Genomic DNA, 18,407 nt, shown 5'->3' with positions numbered 1-18,407 from the left:
GAATTTCTAGAAGGCAACGCTTGCCATTTTATTTTCTTGCCCAATTAAATTTTCATATAATCGTTTGTAATCAAGATGATCAAAATCTCTCTCTACTCTTTCAACTTGGAAAATGAAAAATTTCTTATTCCCATTGAGCCAACTAGTTTTTAGATAGTGACTGAGAAAAGAATGGCAAAAAATTCTTGTTGACTGCAATATTATTAAACCTCTAATAAGTGAAAATTGAAAAAATTTAGAAAGAGAGAACAAAATATAATTACTGCATCAAATGTTACCGTCCACTTCATGAACAATTATTAGATCAGGTGAGCTGACGTAGCTCTACGTTCGGACGCCAATAACATGTCGCCACGTGGTCTTACTCAATACCACGCGGCCCAACAACTTGACCCGGGATTGCTATGTTCGCGTATTGCTTGACAATAATGAAAAATATCGCTCTGTGAAAACCAATACTAAGAAATACCGAGCAATACCGAGAAAAACTCAGTATTACTTAGTATTGCTCAATATTGATCTTCACATAATGGTATTTCTCATTATTGCCGAGCAAAATTGATCAATACCAAGCAATACCTAGCAACACGCGAACATAGCAATCTCGTCTCCGTTCCAGGTCGGGGTTATCGGGCCGCGCAATAAATAGTGAGAATACGTGGCACTATTTTACTGGCGTCCGAACGTAGAACTACGACAGGTGACCGGACCAAATAAAAGTTCCCACTTCACATACAAGAGGGAAAAAAGGACAAAGTCTTCCTACACGGAAGTGCTACAGTTGGCATAACTATTTGAAGGAAATAAATCATATTAAGTAAATAAATTATTGCTAGATCATATGCTTTTCAAAAGAATTAAACCATAGAAGGGAATCTTCAAAGGAATTGAAGAATTCCAAGTGACGACAAAAGAGGAGTTCACCAAACCTCAATGGATTAAGAGGAATTTAGATGTTTAAACAAAAAAAAAAGGAGAAAAAAAAAATGTAGTAACAGGAATTGATCGCAAACATGCACTCTCTATTTACAACGACCGACAAAATCATTATCAAACGGAATTAGATTTGAGAATAATCTTTTTTTCTGTATTGTTGAACCTATATCGAACTATTTTATATTGACATCCTGCGGATGGCTTCAATGAGCAAGACTTTTTTTGGAAAGTTTTTGGCCATTATTTATTATTATTATTATTTTTTAATTCTATTAAAAATTATTTTTTTAAAACAATAAAAAAATTATCGCAAAAAAAACTAGATTTCTCCCCCTCTACCATCCTCTTCAACTAAAAAAAGCAAAAGGAGGTTGTTCCCGGCAACTATGCCCCACAAATTAAACCCTAAATCTAAAGGGATATCCATATTGATGCTAAAAAAACTATATATTTGAAAGAGAAATTTAACCAAACAAATCATTCAACAAAAAAATGTCCATATATTATAAAAATTCTATCAAAATATAAGCAACAATGTACACCAAAACAGGCATCCCAAGCAAAGAATTAACCTTACTCAAAGAAAGCAAAAGGCATCTAAATATGACTTTACATAACGCACTGAGTCTGGAGCAAGGGGTCAAGTTTTAGACAATCACCAACTACAGAACAACCCAACTAACTTAAGGAAACATACCTACTGTAGCATCGTCCAAGTATTTAAACAAGGAGTAAGACTATTATGTACAAAAAATGTGAATTCATTGAGACTTTCAAGACCAAGGGGATGGAAACAAGGCCATCCTAAAATAAGGATCAAATTCAACTCCGAGACTGCTTGCTGGTATAGGCTGATAGAATCCGAAGATTGCCTCAAAGACATGCGACAGGCTAGTTGTTCCCTGACAAGTATCATAAACCAACAAGATGGAAGGGATGGACACCATTTTACCTCAGGCTGGTAGAAGATTGGGTCCGCAATCCGAGCTATATGGACACAAATCCAATCTCCATCTACTTGGGGGAAAAGCAAGCTACCCCAGCTTTCTATAACTTTCCATGAGCCACTAAAGGCAAATACTGGCAAAATCATATTTCTCATTGAGAGAATTTGGTCCCCATATGAACCATAAGATTAAGCAGCTCAGCCAATGTAAAGATGCTTTTGCTTCACTTAGTTCTGTTCAGCTGATGTGGAGGATGCAAATTTAAAGGCTGGGTATTGTATTGGGTGAATGGTTGGGAATATACAGGATTTATGAGGCCCTGCACGTGTTTAATGAGTAAGGCTCTGTGATGCTCTTTAGCTAAAAGGAGTTTGAGCTCAGTAAGGTAACTACCTGTGACTGAAGAGGACCTGGTCCACCAAAATGGCTCTGAGAAGACTCTTGTGAAGAATCATTGAATCCTGCCTGCGTGAATAACCCTGGTGATCCATGCGTCATATAATCCTGAATAAAAGGAGATTCTTTAGTCCAAATGAAGGGATACAATGTTAAGGCAACGGCCTAATAAATGAAGTAATATAGTTGCAAAGTTACCTGAGAGATGAAGTCGTTCCCAGTGCCCAGGTGGGTATATCCTGGTTGGGTATTCTGATTTAGGTAGCTTGGGAATCCACCCTGAGGTCCTTGGGCAACATAATCAACAGCATATCCACTTTGGGAAGCCTGCAAACACGAACAATACTTGATGCCATATGGAAAGAAAAAGATACACAGAAGATGAAGGATTTCTAACATATAAGGCAAAGTCAATTACTGAATCCTCACATTTTGAGGAATCATTCAAACAAACTCTGATTGGACAAAAAGAAATGAAGAGAAGAATCCATGAATATGTGAGGGGGAAAAAAAACAGCAGATACTCAGGCCGCCTCAAAAAAAAAAAAAAAAATGTTCACCAAAACATCAAAACTGCCCATCCGTGATTTCACAACCTTTTGTTACAACTCTCCATAAAACACATGCACAGAAAAACTTCCATGTTATGAAGTAGTAACTACGTTGCAACTATTTTTCACCGCATTACTATTATTTTATTTAAAAATGTTCAACTACACTAATCATATAAGACTGAAACAGTCTGCGAAATCACAATTAAGATCAGCTAACCAACTTTACAACTTCACAAGGAAAAGTTATTGCTTTAGCATATGTACAGGCACATGGCATAATAACCTAACACCTAGTCATAAAATGGCAAAAAAAAAAGTGAGAAAATAAGCATGCCTGCGAAGAAAAGTCTGCCACATTATAAGCAACATGTGATCCTTGGCTTTTGAAGTCGTCGCCATAATCCTAATATAATCAAAAACTTTGTAATAGGTAAAATGTTCAGGTGAAAAAAGTTAAGCACACAAATGGTTACCAAGTAAACAACATTAATTACCTGAGACATGCCACCAATGGAAAATCCATCATTAAAAGTCTGGCTGAGACCTTGAACAGGTGGCTGAGCAATTGAAAGAATGAAGGAAAATATGAAATGATCAGATCAGAGATTTTAGATGGACGTACAAAACTTTTGAAAACAAACAGAAAAACTAACCTGTGTCATTAGTCCACTTTGGGATAATGGACCACCAAGGGAGGGCTGGCTGTTTGGATTGTCCATTGAAGGAAAACTAAATCCAGGACCAAAGCTGCCCACAGCCTGCTGTGAGTTATGTTGATGACTTAGATGACCTCCAATAGGACCGCCAGCATTGCCTCGACCAGCACCGAAGGCCCTGTTCCCGGGCTGCGGAACCTGAGGCATAGCTCCAATTGGTCCATGGACAGCTCCACGAGTTGGAATAGCATATGGCTGAGAGTGGGGGCCAGCAGGAAAAGGTGGAAGGGGGATTCGGGACAATGGATAGCCTGCCGGGTGCACCACTGGTTTATGAGTACCATTTGGTGTTGAAAATGGCATGTAAGAGTGGCCTGGTTTGATCAATTGTAAATATTAGCATTACAACTATTCAAAGCCTACATGCAGGTAGAAATATGTGAAATTCTGGGTTTATAAATGGAGGAACATAAAATGCTAGAGCAATGATTGATTAAAACAAATCAAAATTGTTACGATCGCAAAAGTGATTAAGAAAAATCAGATATATATATAAAATGTTTAATAAAAAAACCTTTCATCCGTCCAACTCTCTTGTCAGCATTTGGGCTTGGCAAATTAACAGGACCAAAATTATCACCAGACACAATACCAGGGCCAGCACCAATGAAAAGCCTACGGTCATTATAAATCTGTTGGACATAAATCAATGGCACAAGATATTACTGCCAACTCAAGGAGGCACATTTTAATGAAGCCTATTGATTAAAAAGACCAAAAAAGAGGAGTAAAAATGGGAAAACTTAATTTATGCTGCAACTAACCTTCTTTGGCTTCTGAAATTGTACCATGCTCTGTTTGAGATTATTCAGAGGTCCTTCTACAAGACACTCACGTTCCTGATTTAAAGAAAAAAAAAAAACAGATATATTTAGCTACATTTAGTTTAGAGTAACGACAAGTTGCATGAACAGTTAACAGAACTATTCAGCAAATAATTTAGCATTGATAAGAAAAGATCATTGCTTGTTTGCACATAATAGCTTCTAGATAACCAAGCAAGCACTTATGCAAACTTAGCTCCAGAAATAAACAAGGGATGCAATTTAAAATTTATCAGTCGATTGGTTGGTAAAAAAATCACATTTTTTAAGAGCGTATACCACTTGGAGAAACTAAATCTCCCCCAAAAGTCCAAATAGGTAAACTTCCATAACATCCAAACCATGCTTTGCTAGGCCAGATAAGAAAAGGCTACTCATGATCTTTGTTACGGGAAATGCTAGATTTAAACACAATTATATGAACTCTGTGTTAGCTGTTAAGCTTTGTACTTTCTTGCCACGTGGCAAATCTGCCACATAAGCTCTTGTACTCTATATATTACTCTCCTATTTACCTTTATGAAATAATCTGAGAAATTAGTTTGCTTTAATTTCATCTTCTCTCTGTTCTTTCTTTCTCAAGAACTCAGCACTCTGCAGCAAACTGTATAACGGTTTTATATAAGATTGCCATATTAGAATCTTTCAGGGGCCAAAGGGCTACCACAAAAGCTCCTTATGAGAGTTATTTCCATGAAAATATAAATAACACGAAATAGGCCATTCTGTGACATTAAAGAGAGAATTTGCAGAAAGGTTAAGTACAGAAATGGCACCAGTAAACGTATGCTGTGCCATTAATCATTATCCATCTTACTGGTACATAGCAATACATGGAAATGTGTCTTCTGTTTATAAAAATTAAAAAAACAAAAACAAAACTAGAAAATCTTTATCCATTTAATAGTAACACAGATTAATAAAAATTAAAAGACAAACCATTTTAAAAGAAAACTACAGTTGGAAAATTAGCCATCGAACACAAAGGGTAAAAAACAATATATGTTGCGTCTAAAAGGAATTTCACATAAAACTCTGATTTTATGAAGACAAGAAAGCTCATCTTGAAACCAGTGAACCATAGAGTATAAGATAACACCAAACTTATAAAAATTAAAATAAACTTAGATTAAATTAAATAAAAAAACAAAAAAACTAAGGCACACTAGGCATTGCGAGAATGCAATAAAATAAAGGATAGCACCAAGCCAGGACCCCAACTTGCGCAATCATCAGAGAACAAATAAAAACCAACTACGCAAGTAATATGTTCAACAAGTACCTTGTAATGCGTCAGTAAACCATTCCATAGTGGCTGTTTGCTCAGAACCTTCGGATTCCCCAAAATAACAATGCCATAGCGAGCTCGTGTTAGAGCCACGTTCAACCTACGAGGGTCATTAAGAAATCCAATACCCTGACAAAGTAAAGTATTTGAGGAACAATACATCTCAAGTTGTATGAAGAAATATTAGCGAAACTGTTCATTTTGGTACTCTACAGACGAGAAGCTGGAAGAAATACATGAAACAAGGGGAAAAAATCCAATATAAAAAAGGGATCTGCTAGAACGGACAAATTACAAGATCCACGAAATTAGAAAAATAAGTTCAAGGAAAAACCATATCACACAGACCATCCAACGTATTGTATTACTGTCATTCACTTTCCATTTACATGTCTCAATATGCAAGATTCAACTAGAAAATAGAAGAGCAGCTGCCCAGGTGACTGTTAATGATGTCCCACTAGGGGAGTAAGTGAGTCAAGCCGGCTCGAGCTCGACTCGTTTATGGGCTCACGAGCCAAGCTTATCGAGCTCGGCTCGGTTCGTGAGCTCGCGAGCCGGCTCGAATAATTATTAAATATAAATATTAAAAAAAATAATACTAAATGTTACGTAAATCTTGGTGTAATTTTAAAGTTACCGCCCAAAATTTTTGTGATTTTTCAAATCCCTCGTGTGTATTTCAAAGTTCTCTCTCTCTTCTCTCTGGCAGACTACAGCATAACAATGGTGAGCAGTCCAATAAATGATGATGTAAAGTGTGTTCATTTATTACAGACAGATGAATAATAAATGCCTAATATTCATTCTGCTCTCTCTCTCTCTCTCTCTCTCTCTCTCTCTCTCTCTCTCTCTCTCACACACACACACACACATTTTAAAAGGCCGCACAAGGCTCGACGAGTTCGAAAGGTGAACCAGAAGGCGAACTAGAAGGCCAATCGGACTGCGCTGGAGGCTCGACGAGCGGCTCAAACTTTACAATGGAACGAGTCGAGCTCGACTTCGAGCTCGCTATTTGATAGTTGAGTTCAACTCGAACACCCCCTGACTCAAGTTTGACTCGACTCGTTGCACACCTATGTCCCAAACTGGTAAATTAACTAATTAAGCCGTAAGTTGGAATAGCATTCATATTCCAAAAAAAAAAATTCTGAGAGAGCATGTTGCACATCTAACAGCTTTTGAATACTTAACAGTAGTCAGATTCACACATAATTGCTTTTGAGAGGAAACCGGCAGGATTGTGATCAGCTTCAACCGAAAATTATAGGAACGTTTGAAGTTTTGCAATGTCGATAGAGACCTTAAATCTTAGTTCCCATCCACTTCTAAAGAATAGCCCTGCCGCATCATGGGTCTTAATTAGGAAGATCCATAGTGTCGTATGGTCTATTAGCAGGCAAGGTACGATCAACAAACATCATTTGATTAATGAGATCACCTCTACCTCAGAACAAATTTTGCAAAACATAATTTTGTAATGTAAGAAGCATCGTTAGTTTTAAAGCACGTTTGAAAACATTCGATGTTTAGAAAATATGCCATATTTTCAAAACCTATCTACCAAGAAAATATACCACGTCCTAGGAAAACCTAAAATAAAATCAATGGGAAAATAAAATCAATGGGAAAGGTCTTCCCAACGTCTGTAAAGTATATAGAAATGGCAGTATAGATTCCAAATCTTTTGATGATCATAGCTAACCTACAAGTAAAACATTATGAACATCAAAACGTCCCTTTTGATTGAGGGATGTTAAATTCAAAGAGTTGGAGGAGAAAAATGCTTAATTTTATTATACAAAATTATATTTACTTATAGATCTATACAAGATGTCTTAATAAAGAAACAAATAACTACATAATCATGCATAATTGCCTTAATATAATCCTTCCTAAATCAGCCACCCAAATATAGAAAGAAATCAACATGATCCAAGTGAGCCTCCCACGAATTCCTATCCTGGCCGTGGGATAGAGTGTTAAGAGACGGCTGGGATTTAACATTGATCGACATGATCCAAGTGACCCTCCCATTCCCATCCTAACCATGAGATCAAGTGTCAAGGGTCACTCAAGCTGGGGAATACAAATTTGTCACGCCCAACTTGGTAATTAGTCGTAGAAAAATAGAGTTATTAAGTCCCTTGGTACACCATAGCCCTTCATTTGGTCAAAACTTTGGGTCGAATTAGCTTCACACATTGCGACAACGCAAATGACAGCGATGACGGCTACATCAATCAAGCATGAAAGGTGCGGGGCAACAATGAAGGCTGTGTTGAACAGTAGCCCTCAAGACATCGAAAATGGCATTATAAACTGATGGTGGGACAGCAAGGAAAGTGGATTAATTATCCTTCGGGTCCATCTTCCCCCTAGTTCTTAAGGGAAATCCAACAATGAAGGCACAACAATAAAAAAATGAAAAGAAATTATATTTTACGATTGCAACAAGCTTCAAGGACAGAAGCAGAAACACACGTCTAAAGCGACTCAGCACTCAACACGCAGATATCCTCCTTCCCAGGTCATCCGACACCACCTGAAAAGACTCATGTTCGATAGCCAGTACAAGTGCACGCAAAAGCCCTGATCCCTTTGGTATGATCGTAAGAGAGAGTGCAAGTCTTGCACACTTGCTTGTCTCTGTCCCTGCATTAGAGAGAGCTCTCGACTCTTTCCAGACACACACAGAAGGTCATGTGCCCTCGGTTGTCTCTAGGTATCGCATGCAAGAGGAACCCTCCCGCTCAATCTCTCCTTGGTCTTGGATGCATGAAGGTCCTCAGAATTCCAATAATGAAGGCGGGTGGTGGGAATCATTATTCCTGAAAATTTGGGCAATTAAGGCTGGTAGTGGGAACATGTATTCTTCAAAATTCTGACAATGAAGGCTGATGGTTAGACCAATATTCCTCAAAATTCCGGTAATGAAGGCAGATAGCGGTAATCTAGATTCCTCAAAATTTCAGCAATGAAGGTCGGTCGCGGAAACCTGCATCCCTCAGAATTATGACCATGAAGGCCGATGGTGGGAACCTGGAGAACCAGCATGTGGTTCCTGCTCGCCCCCTCTCCTGATCCCCTTTTCACTCAGTTCGGCCCCCAGATAGGCAAGCACGAGAGGGGTCTCATGTGCCTTCTTTAGACGCATGCAAAAGACCAAAAGAGGAAGCCCTCTCACTTGCTCGGCTGCTCTAGATGTACACGAGTAGGAAGTGTAATGAAAGAACCAGCTCATCCTTGATCACACGAACATTAAGCGCAATCCAGCTCAATCAGGTCCAAGGCACACGCGCGGAATCCTCGAGACAAATGCCTCTCTTGTCCCGTTCAATTGCACGCATGCGAGAGAGGCTTACAAGACGTTTCTCTCTCTCGATCAAACACAAAAACCGCAGGGTTCTTGCTCGACTCCTCCAGACGAGATGCACTAGATGTTCGTCTCTCTTGATCAAATGAAGGACTGTGGGATGAGACACTCTTCCTCTCTCAGTTGAACATACACAGGAACGAACAAGCCGGAATACGCTCCCTTTCATTTATGAAGGTAATGCCCCTCAGAAAGTCCGGTAGTAAAAATTTTCAACATTCCAACCAAGACAATAAAGACTCTGATATCATGTTAAATTCAGAGAATTGGAGGGGGAAAAGGCTTAATTTTATTATGCAAAATTATCTCTATTTATATATCTATACAATATGTCTTAATAAAAAAACAAATAACTACAAAATCATGTATAATTGCCTTAATATAATCCTCATAAACCACCCATCCAAATATAGAAAGAGATCGACATAATCCAAGTGAGCCTCCCATGAATTATTATCCTGGCCATGGGATCAAATGTCAAGGGACGGCTGGGATTTAACATATAGATCAACATGATCCAGGTGAGCCTCCCACGGATTCCCATCCTAGCCGTGAGATCAAGCGCCAAGGGACGGCTAGAATTTTAACAAGGGATAATAAAACCAATTTTTCATCAGATAGTTTTTTTTTTCCTTAAAATATCTAGCAATGCCACGAAAATGCAATTTAGAAATAAAAAAAAAATTCTCACAATAAACATCTAGGAATACACTATTATTTTCCCCAAGAAAATTAATCATAAATCAACGTAAGTTCATAAAAATTCTCATCACTGAAAATGTTTTTTCTATATTCGCATAAAACATACTATGAAAATCAAGGCAAATGCAAACTGAATAATCCTCCTTAAAATCTTTCCTATTCTAAAGAAGATATCAATAAAGCAACCCCAAACAGTGCATCATCAACAAGCTAATTTTCAACTCCAACCCTATGTTTAAATTATAAAAGCAAAATTTTGCAATTCAACATATTTTGTTTCTAATTCACAACTTACTTATTTATGAATTTAATAATATGTTTGAAAGAATTAAAAATAATTTATTTGTGCATTTGATAGTCTCCAATGTTTCAATGATCAAATTATAGCATAAGAATCTAGCATAGTTAGAATAGCTTTTTGAAGGACTGCGGGACTCATAAGTCAAATCTTGATAGGCATTCTTAAACATACGGATTAAGGATTCTAGCCATTGGATAAATCCTATTATGGCCCTTAGATTGTAATATGTATCTCTCTCTTTGTATTTTAACCATCCACCCCTCCTAGGGACGCTTTTTTTTTTAAATAACTTTGATTTATTTTCATTGCATGCCTTTTGGAGAAGTCAATAAATACTTACACGATAAAGTAATTTTAAGTAATAAAATTCAAAGTAATTTTTTCTATTTTCTACTTTTCTTTTTTTTCTTTAAACCTTTTTGTCGAGATTCTTCATTCCATTAATTATGGCCTATTTCTTTAACTTCTCTTCCAATGAGCCAACCAATCATCATAAAGGATGAAAACCAGACTAGAGGAACTTCAGGGCAACAATCGCCACATCACCTAAATGACAAAAAGTATCTGAATGGTCCCAAATTGTGAAAACATTTATAAAAGAAAATGGAAAGATCCATCATTTTATGAATCGTCCTTTATAGTCGAAAGACGCAAATTTTATACTTTGGGATGAAGCAAATCCTATAACTAAGACATGATTATGAAATACTATGATGCCTGAAATCAATGGTACATATATGTTTTACTCTATCACAAAATAAGTTTGAGGAGCCGTCAAAAAAATATACTCAAAAGTGAAAATGTTGCTCTCATCTACAAGATGAAAACTAAGATCAACTAAGTAAGGGAGTCTTCTTGTTATCAAGTTTTTAGTGCAATAAGGTTTATTGGATTGAATTAGATTATTATAAAGATCTCAAGATAATATGATGTGATGATATGATAATTCTTAAGCAATTTATAGAAAGAGAAATGGTGTTTGAGTTCATTATAGGACACAATAATCACTTCAATCAAGTTCACATCCAAATCTTAAGTAGATAAACTATACCATCATTAAATAAGATTTTTCTTCTTTCATAAGAGCCAAAAAAGGAAGAAGGATGATAATGTTCAACGCTCCGATCTCCAAAACATATGTTATTATAACCACCGAACCTCGAGATAATTATTACCATATACTATTTCCTTAAGACGAGCAAAAGCCTTATTTCAAAAGCAATATATTGTGCAACTATTACAAGAAAACAAAACTAATAAAAATTTTGAAAACTCTGAAAAAAGCCCATTGGCTAAGATGAAAATAAAGAATGTCACCAAAAAGGGCAAACCTACTTTGTAAATAAAACAACTTAATTCAAAAGAAATTGACATCAAAAACTTCCTCAAGTATTTGAAAAAATCATCCGAATCAAGCTCTCTAGCTTAAAATAGTACGACTTCATAATCTTAAGTTTTTAGCATACATGTCAGCAGCGAATAATGCAACCCAGTGCAAAGTCCCCAATGCAACCATAAGGCATAGCGCACGACACAACGCCAGCCATTTTAAACATGGAGCAAAATGGAAAATAATTAAAATATATATTTTTATTAATGTTAAATACCATTAAATAACAAACAATAGGTTGATTAGAGAAAAATTTAAGCGTAAATATCCGGTCAAACAAAAAAAAATGATAATTTTAAATCCTACAAAAACTTATATCAATAAATTTGAGCAGGATTTAAGTATAATCTAGCCTAAATCCAACCAAATAGCAAAAATGATAGCTTTAAATCCTACAAAAAAAGTTAAATCCTTTAATTTTTTGATATTTTATTAATTTGATGTTTAATTAATTAATAATTAATTGTGACATTAAAATAGAAACATTAAAAAATTTAATTATAATTTATAATTTGAAATTTATAACATGTTAAAAAATAGTGATCGCCATTGCCCATGCATTGTGCAAATAGCACACGTTATTTTGATGTGTGGCGCCGTCCCAAGCAAATAGCATTAGCATTATAGGTGTGCCATGGCGCGTGCCATTTGCACCATTGACATGTATGATTTTGTGATAATGCTTCTTAGTTCTTACACATAGATCATAGATTCATGAGCCACTAAACATGAGACCAACCTTGCCAACTTTTTTCAAACTTACAATTCCTCCCACAACAACAACAAAAATAAAAGTGATTGATGGTTCTCAAATAACTTTTGCAAGTCATTGACTCAATTTTCTTCACACTTTACTAGGGGTGTCAATTTTTGACACGACACGAAACACGACCCGAACCCGACCAGGAAAAATCCGGGTTCGGGTCAACCCAAACCCGAAACGGGTCGGGTTCGGGTTCATGAAATCAACCCGTTTTAAAAATCGGGTCGGGTTCGGGTTGACCCGCCAACCCGAAATTGACCCGAAAGTGACACGAAAAATCATTTTTGACCCGAAAACCCGAGATTGACCCGTTTTTTACCCGATTTTGACCCGAAAACCCGAGATTGACCCGATTTTTGACCCGAAAATTAGCATTTTTGGGTCAATCCCGGGTCATTCGTGTCGGGTCGGGTTGACCCGGACCCGAATCGGGTCGGGTTCGGGTCCAGAAACCTGACCCGTTTTTAAAAACGGGTCGGGTTCGGGTTGACCCGAACAGTGCCGGGTCAGTTCCGGGTTCGACCCGAACCCGACCCGTTGACCCGAATTGACACCCCTAACATTTACTCTCACTACTATATTGCATGTTTCTCACCTTGCAACAATTCTCATATCAATCCATAAAATTATTAAATCATTGTGTATTCCATGGCCTCACTATGGATAAGAGACAACTTAGAGAAAATGATGGGCTATATCTTCTTAAAAATATAAACCAGTTGTCATGTTCATTCATTTCCACCCTCAATATAGAAACTTTAAAATGTATATTTATCTCTTTTTTTTAAATTAAAGCCATACAATTTAATAAACTTGCCAAATATCATCATTGATTTTTCTTAAAGTGATTATAGATCTTCTACCTATTTTCTAATTATTCCTCTTAAATTTAGGGACCTTTAAACCTGCTCATTTTCTAATTTCACTTTAGAATTTAAGGATCTTCCTAAAGCTACAACATATGTTATCTTCATTGATGATTGCACTCAAAAGATATTAGGAATATCTTATCAAACAAAAAAATTGATATCAATATTATTTTCACATTTTTACTGTTATAAAACAAAAATAATTTAATGCTAATATCAAATATATAAACTGATAATACTCGTGATTACTTTTAATCACACATTATCATATATCTTCAAGAAAAATGCATCATCCACCAACAATTTTGTTCTGAAACTTCCTAATAAAATATAGTGGCAGAAAAAAAAAATTCCTCGTCTTTTGAAAGTCGTCAGAACTCTTCTCTTTCTTGAAAGTCGTCAGAACTCTTCTCTTTCAAAATCAAGTGCCAAAATAGTAGTGAAAAGCAATTATAACTGCCACTTACCTAATAAATAAAAACACCTTGAGGATGGTTGGCTTCAAAAGTCCTATAAACGTAGCTAATTTCTTCAACACAAATAACTTTCTTTCAAACAATTGAGATCAATATTATTCTTCACATATTTACTGTTATAAAACAAAAATAATTCAATGTTAATATCAAAATATTTTAAACTGATAATACTCATGATTACTTGTGATCACACATTATCATATTTCTTCAAGAAAAATGCATCATCCACAAACCTTTTATTCTGAAACTCCCTAATAAAATGAAGTGGCAGAAAAAAAAATCATATTTTGAAAGTCATCAAAGCTCTTCTCTTTCAAAATCAAGTGCCAAAATAATAGCGAGGAGAAGCAATTATGATTGCCACTTACCTAATCAATAAAAACACCACAAGGATGGTTGGCTTCAAAAGTCCTATAAACGTAGCTAATTTCATCCCCACAATAACTTTCCTTTGAAAATTCAACCAAAAATCATTGGTTGCATTGCCAATGTCCACACCTACAAACAATCCATGCGTAAAGTTGATCCTAAAGCTCCCAAATATGTCTTTATTAAGTATTCTTCCACTCATAAAGGGTATAAGCATTATGATCCTACCACCAAATAAAATCTTATTTCAAAAGATGTCACCTTTGATAGGAAGCGTAGTTTTTTCAATCAAATTCATCTATCGTGGGAGACTTACTAGAAGATAAGTATGATGAAACATTTATATTTCATCTGGACATTCCTATGTCATAAACTCTATTTAAGGCTTGTAAACAATAATTGGAAGGATGCTATAAGAGAAGAAATGAATGCTCTAAAAAAAAACCACTAGGGAGATCGTTGGACTGCCAAAAGAGAATAAAACGATAGGATGCAAATTGATTTTTTCGATAAATATAAAACACATGGAAGCCTAGAACAATAGAAAGCAAGATTGGTAGCCAAAGGTGTGGGCTCTGAAAAATTCCATTTTTAGGATGTGTGATCCCGGCCTCTCCACGTCATCAGTAAATTTTTCTTTTAAGTATTTGTATGACGACGACGATAGAGATTTTTAACTAGATTAGGTTCCGAGGGAATTTTCAGAAGGCAGATTGGGTTTTAGATAAGACACTACCCAGAGATTTCGCCCTCATTTTGTGAGGACTTTTTGATCTGAGTTCTGGTTTCCTATAGGTGCAAGCCCCTATAGTTAATTACCCCTCCCAATAATAGGAGAGAACTTTCGATTAAGGTTAGTCATAAAAGAGGTCAAATAGGTTATAAGCGGTTGTATTGTTTGGGGCTTAAGTCGGTGGGTTTTGGTCGGTGGTTTTGCCGTTACAGTCAACAAAAGGATATACTCAATCCTATGGAATTGAATAAAAAGAAACTTTTCCTCCTGTTACGAAAATGAATACAATACTCATATTGATTTCTTTTGCAGTCAATTGTGGATGGCCCATGCAAAAGTATGATGAGGATGTAAAAGAAGAAGTATAGACCAACTTGAAATTTATCATTCTTTTACAAAGAATAAAATATGCAGATTAAAAAAAGGCTTTGTATGACTTTACACAATCTCCAAGAGCCTAGTTTGTCAGATTCACAAAAGTTTTGAATGAATCTGGATATAAATAAAGCCAATAAGATCATACTCACATCATAGAATACTTCACTAACGATAAAATCACAATTCTCATTTCATATGTTGATGATATAATTACCATAAATTATAGCAAAACAGAGAATGAATCTCTCAAGAAAAAAGCTTGTTACATAATTTAATATCAAAAAGTTGGGCAACCCAAAAGCTTCTTGAAGATAGAAGTTGTCAATAAAGACAAGGAATATTTCTCTCTCAATAAAATCTGCATAAATCTACTGAAAGAAACAAAAATAATTTATTGAAAATCTTGTTAACCCCAACTAAACCAAAAAAAAAAAATGGACACAAATAAAGAAGAAAAAGAAGTAAATATGGAACAATATCAAAAAATAAGTTTCTCGACCAGACATCGCATTTGCAATGAATCTCATCAATCAATTCATACGCAAACACAAATAATCTAACCGTCAAGCTACTTAAAGAATCCTCATATATCTTATATCAAGTATTTGTAAATGAATCCTCCATAAAAGTAGAATATTTTATAAACTGAATAATATACTAATACAAACTATGCACAATCACCAATGGATAAAAGATCGACAAATGGATATTGTATATTCTTATAACATTGAGGGCCAAGAAACAACCTAATATTTCAAGATCTAAAGTTGAATTTGAATTTAGAGTCATTGCCCAAAAAATTTGTGATCTTCTATAAATCAAAATTATCTGGAAAATTTTAAAAATCAAATAGGAATGGCTAATGAAGATACAATGTCACAATAAATCTGCAATTAGCATTTCTCGTAATTCAATCAAACATGATTGTTCCAAGCATATAAAGGGTGAAGGACATTTCAAAAAAGATATATTAGACAATGGCTTGATATCTATGATGCACCGACACTTCTCCTAAAAGAGACATATAGTGTCCGACACGTATCCGACACGACACGCGTCCGACACTCCTCCGACACATGTTGGACACGCCGAAAATGTGTCTGATTAAAAAAATATTAAATACAAATTAGACACGCATGTCACGCGTATCTTAAATATTTTATGAATTTTTTTTAAAATATAATTTCTTGTATTTAAAATTTCTACTTATTTAAAATATAAAAACTAAATTTCTTATTTCCTATCAACTTAATATCCATTTCATCGAATATTCTTATTTTCATTTCTCTTTGGCAGTGAAGGTATTTTCATATTTACTCTCGATAATTGATAAACAACATCGACGCCCGACTCTCGGCATCCTAATATTAATCATTTTAAGTACAAATTCTAGTTAAATGACTTATTTTTTCTAAATTATTTTTAAAGTAATACTTATTTAATTTTTATACACTTTTTTTAAAATATTAAAATTATAATACCATGTCCAACCCGTGTCTGTGTCCTATATTTTTAATAATTGATGTGTCGCATGTCCGTGTTTGTGTCGTATCCATGTTTGTGCATCATAGCATGATATAAACCCTATATGTCAACAATAAATCACTTACAGATATTCTCACTAAAAAACTCTACAATCCCTTATTTAAAAACATTGTAAGTCAACTTAAAATGCAAGATTTATACCATTCAATCTGAAGGGGATTGATAAAGGAATGTGGGACCCACAAGTCAAACAATCTTGATATAGATCCTTAATTATATAGATAAGGGTTCAAAATTGATTCTATTATAATTCTTATATTGCAATCTGTTTGCCGCCTGTTATTATTCCAGCTGCCAACCTCTTTAGTTGAGTTTATCCTTTTTTTTTTTTTTTTTAAATAGCTTTGATTTATTTTCATTGTAAGTTTTTTGTAGAAGTTTATAAATACTTTCACATGTTGCTTAATGAAATTCAAAGAAATTGCATATGTATTGCATCATTGAGTCTTCACGGAAAAAATACCATAGATAATTTTCTCAGCCAAACGCACCACTAATCTCAATCTCAGATGCATCACAAATCACTTAAAAAACTTTAGTATTTCAAGCTATCTCAAAGTATATGAATAAGATACTAGAATGTTAATTTATGAAAAGGTTTTATCAATTTTAATGGTCCATCAAAATTTATCCTTCTTTAAAATATCTATTGATCGCCATTATATTGCTAAAGTTTTTTATGAATCTCCTATAAACTGTAGCAAGTTCTTGCAAAATCCTGACATACAAAAAACTTATAGGAGATGGAGGCCATGAGATAAAAAAAATCCCCAAAAAATCACTTCTTTGTACTAGAAAAAACACTTTTGTAAGGTTGACATTTAATTTCCTTGCTTAACTTTATCAAGATACCTTTAAATATTTCAACTATTTTTTCTTAACAGAATTGAAAATCAAAATGTCAACAAAATATATCACAAAAAATTTCCCAAAAATCTAAGTATTATATTTATGAATTTCATAGATGTGTTGGTGTATTAGATAAATCAAAGGGTACTGCCAATGATTCATACTATCCATTTGGAGTTTTATATTTGGTCTTTCATTCATCTTCAAGTATAATTCTAATTTGATGATAATAATTTTTCAAATCAATCTTGGAGAAATAATTTGAGCTAGAAAATAGGTCAAGCATTTCATTTATTTTATCTATTTTGTTAATGGTTTTGTTGTCCACATGTATTCTCTCAAATGCAATTTTCTGAAGGGTCAGTGCGACAGGGACAACATATGGGTTTAAGAACTAAAGGTCCATTTGAGGCATTTTTTTCAAAGCTTTGCTTTCCAAAAAATGTAATTTATTTTTCTCTGGCTACTGCTTTTCAAAAATTTTGTGGTTAAAAGTAGTTTTATAACTAGATCTGCTTGAGTGGGTGGCTATAAGAAAGTTGTCTCACTTTTTCATAAAGAAAAAAATCTATAATACTCACAACTTACAAGAATTTTATTTCTCACTAATTCTTTCAAAGGTAGTTGTAAACGCACCAAATGGATCCTAAAGTCATTCTTGAATAAATCATTTCCCAAGTGAGTCATCTACTTATTTTTTTAACTCAACACTGATGCAAGCAAAAATAAGAAAAACTCTAATTTTTGCAAGCATATTACAAGATTTCCTAGAAAGTAAGAAAATACTCAAAAATACACCGTTTATAGTATAAAAGGATGCTTACAACTTTAAATCGAAAGACACATCATAACTTCGACAACTTGAAATGACACTTACAAACTTATATAATAAAAACCTAAACTTGCACTTCATTCGTCGAGAAGAAAAATAAAAGTGGCGTTGAACTTGCAGAGAGAAGGAGATAAGAAGCCAAGACGAAAGGGAGGAAAAG

General features: G+C 34.8%; 1 protein-coding gene across 2 annotated transcripts in view; it reads right to left on the bottom strand.

Annotated features, from left to right (window-relative positions):
* Nucleotides 1-1,416: 1,416 nt before the first annotated feature.
* Nucleotides 1,417-18,407, bottom strand: part of LOC110114751 (regulator of nonsense transcripts 1 homolog) — a 51,791-nt gene continuing 34,800 nt past the window's right edge. For both annotated transcript variants that reach the window (XM_020847731.2, XM_020847732.2), the window contains exons 21-29: nt 5,656-5,790; nt 4,314-4,388; nt 4,064-4,181; nt 3,487-3,863; nt 3,328-3,390; nt 3,168-3,236; nt 2,478-2,606; nt 2,277-2,387; nt 1,417-2,202 (exon numbers count right to left, since the gene is read on the bottom strand). In XM_020847731.2, the coding sequence (XP_020703390.1) occupies nt 2,107-2,202; nt 2,277-2,387; nt 2,478-2,606; nt 3,168-3,236; nt 3,328-3,390; nt 3,487-3,863; nt 4,064-4,181; nt 4,314-4,388; nt 5,656-5,790 (1,173 nt within the window). In that variant the 3' untranslated portion in view covers nt 1,417-2,106. The remainder of the gene's footprint in view (nt 2,203-2,276; nt 2,388-2,477; nt 2,607-3,167; nt 3,237-3,327; nt 3,391-3,486; nt 3,864-4,063; nt 4,182-4,313; nt 4,389-5,655; nt 5,791-18,407) is intronic.

The sequence above is a fragment of the Dendrobium catenatum genome, unplaced genomic scaffold (assembly GCF_001605985.2).
Source record: "Dendrobium catenatum unplaced genomic scaffold, ASM160598v2 fragScaff_scaffold_1013, whole genome shotgun sequence".
Classification (NCBI taxonomy): domain Eukaryota; kingdom Viridiplantae; phylum Streptophyta; class Magnoliopsida; order Asparagales; family Orchidaceae; genus Dendrobium; species Dendrobium catenatum.
The sequence above is the reverse complement of the archived record's forward strand: the minus strand, read 5'-3'. Positions and strand labels throughout refer to the sequence as shown.